The sequence below is a fragment of the Zea mays genome, chromosome 5 (assembly GCF_902167145.1).
Source record: "Zea mays cultivar B73 chromosome 5, Zm-B73-REFERENCE-NAM-5.0, whole genome shotgun sequence".
In the NCBI taxonomy this organism is placed as follows: domain Eukaryota; kingdom Viridiplantae; phylum Streptophyta; class Magnoliopsida; order Poales; family Poaceae; genus Zea; species Zea mays.
The window spans coordinates 215,137,060-215,148,301 of NC_050100.1; the positions used below are offsets into that span (position 1 = coordinate 215,137,060).

At 43.1% G+C, this 11,242-nt stretch overlaps 1 protein-coding gene across 1 annotated transcript; it reads right to left on the reverse strand.

Annotated features, from left to right (window-relative positions):
• Window positions 1-7,028: 7,028 nt before the first annotated feature.
• Window positions 7,029-11,242, reverse strand: LOC100284977 (arsenical pump-driving ATPase). Its single transcript, NM_001157872.2, is given in 10 exon segments — window positions 7,029-7,606; window positions 7,713-7,847; window positions 7,942-8,040; window positions 8,138-8,212; window positions 8,789-8,854; window positions 8,939-9,007; window positions 9,094-9,168; window positions 9,278-9,388; window positions 10,684-10,746; window positions 10,854-11,242. Coding segments are annotated over 10 exon segments (1,185 nt in total). The 5' UTR covers window positions 11,208-11,242; the 3' UTR covers window positions 7,029-7,468.

Genomic DNA, 11,242 nt, shown 5'->3' on the forward strand with positions numbered 1-11,242 from the left:
CCTGGCATGCGCTACAAATCCTGTCTTTCTCAAAATGAACATTGGTTAGTCCTAAAATGTGTTCTCCCTTTAGAAGCTTGTGAAGATTCTTCATCCCAACATGGGCTAGTCGGCGGTGCCAGAGCCAACCCATGTTAGTCTTAGCAATTAAGCAAGTGTCGAGTTCAACTCTATCAAAATCTACCAAGTATAGCTGACCCTCTAACACTCCCTTAAATGCTATTGAATCATCGCTTCTTCTAAAGACAGTGACACCTATATCAGTGAATAGACAGTTGTAGCCCATTTGACATAATTGAGATACGGAAAGTAAGTTGTAATCCAAAGAATCAACAAGAAAAACATTGGAAATAGAATGGTCAGGAGATATAGCAATTTTACCCAAACCTTTGACCAAACCTTGATTTCCATCCCCGAATGTAATTGCTCTTTGGGGATCTTGGTTTTTCTCATATGAGGAGAACATCTTTTTCTCCCCAGTCATGTGGTTTGTGCACCCGCTGTCGAGTATCCAACTTGAGCCCCCGGATGCATAAACCTACAACACAAGTTTAGTTCTTGACTTTAGGTACCCAAATGGTTTTGGGTCCTTTGGCATTAGACACAAGAACTTTGGGTACCCAAACACAAGTCTTTGAACCCTTATGCTTGCCCCCAACATATTTGGCAACTACCTTGCCGGATTTGTTAGTCAAAACATAAGATGCATCAAAAGTTTTAAATGAAATGTTATGATCATTTGACGCACTAGGAGTTTTCTTTCTAGGCAACTTAGCATGGGTTGGTTGCCTAGAGCTAGATGTCTCACCCTTATACATAAATGCATGATTAGGGCCAGAGTGAGACTTCCTAGAATGAATTCTCCTAATTTTGCTCTCAGGATAACCGGCAGGGTATAAAATGTAACCCTCGTTATCCTGAGGCATGGGAGCCTTGCCCTTAACAAAGTTGGACAATCTTTTAGGAGGGGCACTAATTTTGACATTGTCTCCCCTTTGGAAGCCAATGCCATCCTTGATGCCCGGGCGTCTCTCATTATAAAGCATGCTACGAGCAAATTTAAATTTCTCATTTTCTAAGTTGTGCTCGGCAATTTTAGCATCTAGTTTTGCTATATGATCATTTTGTTGTTTAATTAAAGCTATATGATCATGAATAGCATTAACATCAACATCTCTACATCTAGTACAAATAGATACATGCTCAACAATAGATGTAGGGGTTTTGCAAGATTTTAGTTCTACAACCTTAGCATGCAATATTTCATTTTTACTTCTAAGGTCGGAAATAGTAGCATTGCAAACATCAAAATCTTTAGCCTTAGCAATTAAATTTTCATTTTCTACTCTTAGGCTAGCAAGAGAAATGTTTAATTCTTCAATCCTAGCAAGCAAATCATCATTATTATCTCTAGGGTTGGGAATTGAAACATTACAAACATGTGAATTAACCTTAGCATTTAAACTATCATTTTCATGTCTAAGGTTGTCAATCATCTCATGGCAAGTGCTTAGCTCACTAGATAACTTTTCACATTTCTCAATTTCAAGAGCATAAGCCTTTTTAACCTTAACATGCTTCTTATTTTCCTTAATAAGGAGGTCCTCTTGGGAATCCAAGAGGTCATCCTTTCCATGAATAGCACTAACCAATTCATTTAATTTCTCCTTTTGAGCTATGTTAAGGTTGGCAAAAAGGGAACGCAAATTATCCTCCTCATCACTAGCATTATCATCACTAGAAGACTCATATTTAGTGGAGGAGTTAGATTTAACCTTCTTCCGCTTGCTGTCCTTTGCCATGAGGCACTTGTGGCCGACGTTGGGGAAGAGAAGTCCCTTGGTGACGGCGATGTTGGCGGCGTCCTCGTCGTCGGAGGAGTCGCTTGAGCTTTCGTCGGAATCCCACTCCCGACAAACATGGGCATCGCCGCCCTTCTTCTTGTAGTACCTCTTTTTTTCCTTTCTTCTCCCCTTCTTGTCGTCGCCTCGGTCACTGTCACTAGATATAGGACATTTAGCAATAAAATGACCAGGCTTACCACACTTGTAGCAAACCTTTTTGGAGCGGGACTTGTAGTCTTTCCCCCTCCTTTGCTTGAGGATTTGGCGGAAGCTCTTGATGACGAGCGCCATTTCCTCATTGTCGAGCTTGGAGGCGTCTATTGGTTGTCGACTTGGTGTAGCCTCCTCCTTCTTGTCCTCCGTCGCCTTGAATGCGACGGGTTGAGCCTCGGATGTAGATGGATCATCAAGCTCGTTGATCTTCCTCGAGCCTTCGATCATGCACTCAAAACTTACAAAATGCCCGATAACTTCCTCGGGGGTCATTTTAGTATATCTAGGATTACCACGAATTAATTGAACTTGAGTAGGGTTAAGGAAAATAAGAGATCTTAGAATAACCTTAACCATTTCATGGTCATCCCATTTTACGCTCCCGAGGTTGCGCACTTGGTTCACCAAGGTCTTGAGCCGGTTGTACATGTGTTGTGGCTCCTCCCCTTTGCGAAGCCGGAATCGACCGAGCTCCCCCTCGATCGTTTCCCGCTTGGTGATCTTGGTGAGCTCGTCTCCCTCGTGCGCGGTTTTGAGCACATCCCAAACCTCTTTGGCGCTCTTCAACCCTTGAACTTTGTTATACTCCTCTCTACTTAAAGAGGCGAGGAGTATTGTTGTCGCTTGAGAGTTGAAGTGCTCGATTTGGGCTACCTCATCCTCATCATAATCCTTGTCCCCTACCGACGGTACCTGTGCACCAAACTCAACAACATCCCATATACTTTTGTGGAGTGAGGTTAGATGAAATTGCATTAAATCACTCCACCTAGCATAATCTTCACCATCAAAAGTTGGTGGTTTCCCTAATGGGACGGAAAGTAAAGGTGCATGTTTAGAAATGCGAGGGTAGTGTAGGGGGATCTTACTAAACTTCTTACGCTCTTGGCGTTTAGAAGTTACGGAGGGCGCGTCGGAGCCGGAGGTCGATGTTGATGAAGTGTCGGTCTCGTAGTAGACCACTTTCCTCATCCTCTTTTGCTTGTCCCCACTCCGATGCGGCTTGTGGGAAGAAGATTTTTCCTTCTTCTCTTTGTGGTGAGAAGAAGATTTCTTCTCCTTCCCTTTGTTGGAGGAGATCTTCTTATTCTCCCTCCTCTTGGTGCGGGACTCTTCCGATGAAGTGCTCCCTTGGCTTGTAGTGGGCTTTTCGTCGGTCTCCATCTCCTTCTTGGCGTGATCTCCCGACATCACTTCGAGCGGTTAGGCTCTAATGAAGCACCGGGCTCTGATACCAATTGATAGTTGCCTAGAGGGGGGGTGAATAGGGCGAAACTGAAATTTACAAATATAAACACAACTACAAGCCGGGTTAGCGTTAGTAATGATGAAACGAGTCCGTGAGAGAGGGCGCCAAAACAAATCCCAAGCGAATAAGCAAGTGAGACACGGAGATTTGTTTTACCGAGGTTCGGTTCTTGCAAACCTACTCCCCGTTGAGGAGGCCACAAAGGCCGGGTCTCTTTCAACCCTTCCCTCTCTCAAACGATCCACGGATCGAGTGAGCTTTCTCTTCTCAATCACTTGGAACACAAAGTTTCCGCAAGGACCACCACAAGATTGGTGTCTCTTGCCTCAATTACAAGTGAGTTTGATTGCAAAGAAAGGATCAAGAAAGAAGAAAGCAATCCAAGCGCAAGAGCTCGAAAGAACACAAGCAAAACACTCTCTCTAGTCACTATGGCGTCGTGTGGAATTTGGAGAGGATTTGATCTCTTTGGTGTGTCTAGAATTGAATGCTAGAGCTCTTGTAGTAGTTGAGAAGTGGAAAACTTGGATGCAATGAATGGTGGGGTGGTTGGGTATTTATAGCCCCAACCACCAAAAGTGGCCGTTGGGAGGCTGTCTGCACGATGGCACACCGGACAGTCCGGTGCACACCGGACAGTCCGGTGCCCCCTGCCACGTCATCACTGCCGTTGGATTCTGACCGTTGGAGCTTCTGACTTGTGGGCCCGCCTGGGTGTCCGGTGCACACCGGACAACTCCTGTTCATTGTCCGGTGCGCCGGAATGGGCGCCAGGGCGCGCCTGACTTCTGCGCGCGCAGAGCGCGCATTAAATGCGCGGCAGAGAGTCGTTGGCGCGGAGATAGCCGTTGCTCCGGAGTCGCACCGGACAGTCCGGTGCACACCGGACAGTCCGGTGAATTATAGCGGACTAGCCGTTGCAGTTTCCCGAAGCTGGCGAGTTCCTGAGGCCGCTCCTCCTTGGCGCACCGGACACTGTCCGGTGTACACCGGACAGTCCGGTGAATTATAGCGCGAGTGCCTCTGGAAATTCCCGAAGGTGGCGAGTTCGAGTTGGAGTCCTCTGGTGCACCGGACATGTCCGGTGGTGCACCGGACACTGTCCGGTGGCACACCGGACAGTCCGGTGCGCCAGACCAGAGGTGCCTTCGGTTGGCCCTTTGCTCCTTTGTTGAATCCAAAACTTGGTCTTTTTATTGGCTGAGTGTGAACCTTTTACACCTGTATAATCTATACACTTGGGCAAACTAGTTAGTCCAATTATTTGTGTTGGGCAATTCAACCACCAAAATTAATTAGGGACTAGGTGTAATCCTAATTCCCTTTCAGCGTGCATGGCATGACAGTCTCCTTTTCCCAACTTCACATATGATGTACACCAAGTTAACCTTTTAAGTTGGTTAAAGTTTTCTTCCACTATCAATATAAGATTAAAAATTTTATCTTCCTAACATTTATTATGGGTCATGAAATATTAAAAGAACTAAATGAGCCTTATCTATTATTTAAACCCCCTAACATTTATTACGGATCATGAAATATTAAAAGAATAAAATGAGCATGATCTATTAACCCCGACATGCACCCTCCCACTCCTAAAACATAAAATAAAAGACTTCAGAGAAGAGAGAAGTAATTTTCTAAGGCCGGTTCTAGTGAGAGTTTTTTTTGTATTCAATAAGGTGTCACATAAACGTTTTTTATGATGTGGCAATTTTTTTAATAAGACATAAGTGAATTTCACGAGGACAAAACTCTTTTGGCACGATTACTAACTCTCTACATATCATAAAATTAGACATCTATAAAAAATAAAACTTTCTAATAAAAATAAATATTTTATCTAGATTTTATTTTTTATATGACATCTCAATCTCGAAAAACGTTATAAAACTCGTTGTTGATACTATCAAAACTTGAGGAGAGAAAGTAGTGTTATTCGCTGATAGTAGAAAGTCTATCTATGTAAGGACCTATTTGGGAATATAGTATTTTTAGTTCCAAGATGATACTGTGGTATTTCAACATACCATAATATTTTAGACCAAAACATGTTTGGTAGTACATTTAGAAATATTGTACATCTAAAATATTTTGGTCTGAATCAAAGTTTTTCATTGGCGTATGGAAAGCGACGGCTACGGTCTTGCCCTTTCTTCTCTCCTACGTTGCAACCAAAATATTGTATCTTTAAACAGATATTGGATTAAACTAATATAAAATATATCATAATTGTATCATGTCGCTTTGTAAAGTATGGTAATATAAATTGTAGTTTAACGGTTTGTGTGGGAGGGCTTCAATGCTTCACTTTAAGAATTTCAGCTTCGTTTTTTCAGGTTTACTATAAAATAACTCCAACAAATTATTGATGTGGGTTCGAGAAGTGTTTAGCTTGCACATAAACTCCATCTTTTGTAATACAATTTATTTTTGTGAGTTTTTTTATTACCCTTGATAATTAGTGGTTGTCACGAGATAACCGAAGCACTATGTTATGTAACTAGTGACGTGATGGTCATTTCTATGCAACTTTATGATGTATGAAAACAATGTTTGTGAAGCACATTTTGAAGGGCTTCATTATTTTCATGAAGATGACCTATAGTTTCATTTTGTTTTCAAAGCTAGAGCTTGTGGTGCTAAACCTATTTGAATGGAAGAAGCTGAAACGAATCTAAATTTTTTGAAATGAAGTTCTCACAAACAAACCCTAAAAACAGTGTTGCCACCCATGTTTTTTTTTCTGGAAACGTACATTGTGCATGCTGTATACCGATGATGTGCGAGTGTTTTTGCTACTACTGTAATAAATCATGATTGCGAGAGGTCTAATCAGGCCAAATCAAAAGTCCTACTCTGGCTCATGAGTAGTTGCTTGTCCAACGCAAGAATCTCTGGCTCTAGCTATTGGCTACATGCACGAATGACAGCAAACTGATTAAGACCGACAAACGCAGGAGGGTGGACTCTAGCACTCCGAACCCAAGGATTTGTAAAAAACAGAACTGCTTGATAAACCAAAATCACATAATGCAACGGTGGATCCTTGGTAGGTTATTTCATCGGTACCGTGAGTATGGGTAGTTTTTGGATCCATAAGGATCCAAGAATTCAGATAGAAAAGAAACCTCAAAATCGGACAATCTCATCCAGACACTAAGGGTGTGTTGATTCTAGAGGAATTCAACGCACAGGCTCAAATTCTAAAAAGGAACAAATACTTTTTTTTTACCCAGAATCCAGATTTTTAAAATCTAATTCAAACATGCCTTCCTATGCAAGATTCTGATTGGACGATGCAATGAAAGGCAAGGATAGCGGCAATAGGGCAGTAGCATTTCTTCAGAAAGCGTCAGAAACAAGTGCATTTCCGTTGCAGAACCGAGTCTCGAGGCATAAACGCCTTTCCAGTTCCGGATAGTAGGCTAGGCCTCTGCATCACTGCATGGGTTGCAGAACCGACTCCCGAGGCAGAAGTGGCTTCCAGTTCCCGATCGGCCTCTGCATGAGCGGCGCGGGGATGCATGCTGCGCGAAATCCAAAGACACGTTCCGGCGCACGCGACCTGCTATGTCCGTGTGTTTACTGTTATTTGTGTTGGAGCATCATTGCAGCCAGAATTAGGGTGCCAAACCCACGCATCATTGCAAGGCAGCTAAACCAAAGCTTAAAATATCCTGAATAACTGCCCCAGTGAGGGAGAAGAGAAAACACATTTCTTGTACAAAATTGAGATGGCACATAAGAAACGAAGAGTTTTACAAAGTCGCCGAACCAAAAGGCCACAAGTGTTGCTATTAATCTTGGGGATAATTGATAAAAGGATAAATATTACAGCATTTCACTTCAATTAGCCTAATTTGGGGCTAAATCCAATCTGCATCACTGCCAAGAGTAACAGGTCATCAAATGCTAGTGCAGGAGTGCAGCAAAACCCTCCAATTTGGTGCTTTCTACTCAGATTTAACGCACCATGGAGAATGTGTTGTGCTGTATTGTAGCTGGAAACAACTTAAGCTTATTGTGCAATTGTTAGCTGGAAACAACCAGAAGAGCCCACAGATTGCTAGTTGCAGAGCAGTGCAATTGTGCAGCAGGCTAACAGTGATATTGGCCAATTAAGCACCCTTATAAGCGATCCTGTTTCCCATAACTGAAGTTACTTCCACAGTATATCACCCAAAAAATTGAGAGCCGGAACACCTCTAATCTCCATGTCCACAAGAGGTGCTTGGATAATGTTCAAACCTTTTAACTCTGGGTCAGTCCGTATCATATCCAATGCACGCGTTTGATCCTGTGTGAAGAAAATGAGATACATAACTTTTCCTGCAGGCTAGTGGTTTTTACAAGAACCAGGTATTAACTGAAAATTTAAACTGTCGGTGCCATATCATTTGTACCTTTCTTTTTATAGAACAGAATTTACAGTCCGATGTTGAAGGTGGCAGAACTTGGTTCACAATGAGTCTCCTTACAGGAACACTTTCCTTTTGCAACGAAGAATGCAGTCTTGATGACTCACTGATTGCCATCACCTGAAAAATACCAGTGCAAAAGATAGCAGTAAAATATTACCTTCAAGGGAGTACATATTCTAGGGGGGTGGGGAGCTAAGAACACAATAGTTACCGTTGGGATTGTCACGATTATAAACTCTGTTGATTCCGTGTCGCGGAAAAGCTCTCTTACTTTGACCATCCTTTCTCTGAGTTGCTCTAATTTGTTCGCCTTTAGGAGGAGAAATATAAGTTAGAAGGTTTGAACCGTAGTGAAGAAAGACATATGATGTACAGTATTTCACAGGAACTGGGCAGAAAACACCTACTGCATCCTGCTGTTGGACCTCTTGTCCAAATACTGATTTAATAGCTGATGTTGCAGAAGCAATCTTACTCCTCAGCTGCAAAAAGAAGGCAAAGCTCAACGTGATACAACATCATCATTTCAAGTTGCCAGAACAATAAACGTCTGGTGAAATATTCTCTCTTGGCTATGATATCTGAAGAACAAGGTCATTATCAGATTCAAATTAGGTTGCAGAGACAGCAGATAGAATGAACAAATAGTTGCATACTGACAGTCATGATCTTTGGCCATAATGACAGTCATAAGATGCATGTAATGTTTGGCAACACCAAGGAAAATAAAATGTTGAACTCGCTAACACCGACATGAACAAATTATAAGGAATGTTCTGAGCACATTGATGTACAAAAGAACATACAGCTATCTAATTTCACAAACTGAATGTGTTAACAGTACAGCACAGTGCAAAGGTTAGATTAAATAAGTCCAAGGAAACCATATCAGAAGGATACATGGTCACTATAAGTTGAGTCGTCAGAATAAAATAAGGTGGGTTGTAAGAAGATTACAACATAATTAAATTTTTTCTTCATTCAGCGACTCGTATATATCAAGGATTTGGGCCTTAAATCATAGCATACTCGTGCTAAGCATGGAAGCCAACAAATACCTTCAAGATTTTCCCAATGGACGCATCCAAGAAATCTGGCAAGGATAATAACCGGAGTGTATGGCCCTGTCAAAGAAGTTAGCGAATAATAGCTGATAATGTGACTCCCATGTAGATTCAACATTTGATACACAATGGTAGGGTTATTACCGTAGGGGCAGTGTCAAATACAATGCGACTAAACATGCTGTATTCTTGTGCTTCAAGGAATTGCATAACCTGAGAGACACGCAACATGGAGGTCACAAACTACAATCAGAGGAATGATAAGCAGGGATACCATAAGCTATGCACATCCTTCTTACCTTAGAAATTGCAATTGCTTCATCCAAGCCAGGTGGTGGTGTGTCCAACAATTCCCCCAATTTTAACTCTCCAAGCTGTATTGAAAGATGGCGTTAGCCAAATACCAAACTGAACTGGGACAAAGTGCTTTATAATGATCCTAAGATGACTGAACACAAAGTATACATGACTATCATCATTCACCTGCTCAACAAGCACCCCAAGGCCCATGCTATCCATGAAATCTTTTACTCCTGTTCCTCCATTTTTTTGACTTACTGTCCGAAACTCCTCCCGGGCCTTTTCAGGATTTATCTGCACCAAAACTCCGAACATGTCACACATAAGGACAGTGCGCATCAATCTATTCTAGACATTCACAGTGGGGCACTCTCCTATTGTTTCCACTAAAAAAATATCTACTCTAGGAATTATTAAATTAACATTGTAAGTTGTCAACACATCACACTTATTGTAGTTCCAATGGCATAGCTGGTAGGAATCGGGGCTGATTCCCGGATTGATCGCAGGTTGTAGTGGTGGGTGATTGGTGGCCGGGGTTTGGGGCGCGATGCACAGCGGCGGGTCGCCGTGTTCACCGCGCGTGAGAGAAGAGAGGCGCGAGGAAAGGGGCAGCTAGGTCACAGTAATCTCCCGGCTCCCTCTGGGAAGCCGGAACAATCTTGTTTCTGCTTGATCTATAGAGTGGTGCTTACAATTATTTATACTCCCTTCTAATCCTTATCTAATGAGATAGATCTCCTATTTTCTCTCTAACAAATCTTATCTTCTAATCCTTATCTGCATGCAATCTTATCTTCTAATCCTTATCTGCATGCAATCTTATCTTCTAATCCTTATCTGCATGCTTTATGCTGTTGCCCAGCGCCTATAGTGGCGGCCGGTCATAACAATAGCCCTGTCAGAAAGTTGTAACCATTCATAAAAAATGCTCGAGGTAACAGGAATGTGAACTTTCCAAGAGAAATTAATAGTGGCAGAAACTGCCATTCAGCCATAAACTTTCATCCTGCAAAAATCAAAGCTGCCAGTGGCCAATGCAAAGCAATTCCCCCAAGGCCCCGTTTGGATCTTGGAATTGAAATATATTCTGAAAATCACAATCTAGACACATATTCATTACGTTAATATGGCCACATGCTCAATGTACTTGTATACTGTTGTTGGACACATGGGAGGAGATACTTATTTGTTGCAGAAAAGCGAGCCGAGAGTGTGTTATAAGTTACAGAGCAAAAACATAGTATAAGGATCTATGAAATCAATTTCTATCTCTCACTCCATGAATTAACATATATCTAAACTTTAGAAAGTTGTGGAATGTCAAATTCCAAGTCAAATAGCCTACTCCATAGACTAGACTCGAATTCCTTCAAAATGAAACGATCCAAACGGACCCTTAAGTGTCTATATTATCAAACACTGACTACTAGTCTATTACACTACTGCTCAGATTTTTCAGATGAAGGGTGGATAGAGTCAGTGACCCATGATTCCACCACACATACGGTGCTTTTGCAACACTAATGCTCAGTTGATGTGCATGTCCCGTAGGTCCTTGTCATTGTTCAGAATTTGAAGCTCCTAACCTCAAGCGCAAACAGAGGTGAATCAGGGCCCTCGACCTGCACGAGCGTCCCGCCACTCAAATCCTGAAACGCCGAGGTAGCAAAATGAAGCAGTTAAGTAATACAGTAACAAGTTATTCTAGAGAATCAAGCATGTCTCAAAAGCAGAGGCATTCAACGGGATGAGCGACCTGTGCGAAGGAATCGCTGAGCGAGTGCGCAGGGTCGGTGGAGACGACGAGGGTCGGGTGGCCGTTGTTGGCGAACCGCACGGCCAACGACGCCGCGCAGCTCGTCTTCCCGACCCCACCCTTGCCCCCAAGCATGTAGTACCGTCGCCGCGTCCCGGACGACATCTCCAGGAACCCCAGGTCGTCCGCCCCCTCCTTCGCGGGCGGGGCGGTCACCGACGCCGCGCGCACCGACGCGTACCGGCCGAAGCATCTGCGCGGGAGGCGGATGCTACTGCAGCCCTGATTCACGGGTACAGCCAGGAAGAGGCGGCGCGCGGCCGCCTGAAGGTGCGGCGAGGCGGTCGCGAGCATCGTGACGAGCTGGGATGAGGCGGATTGCTTGGTTT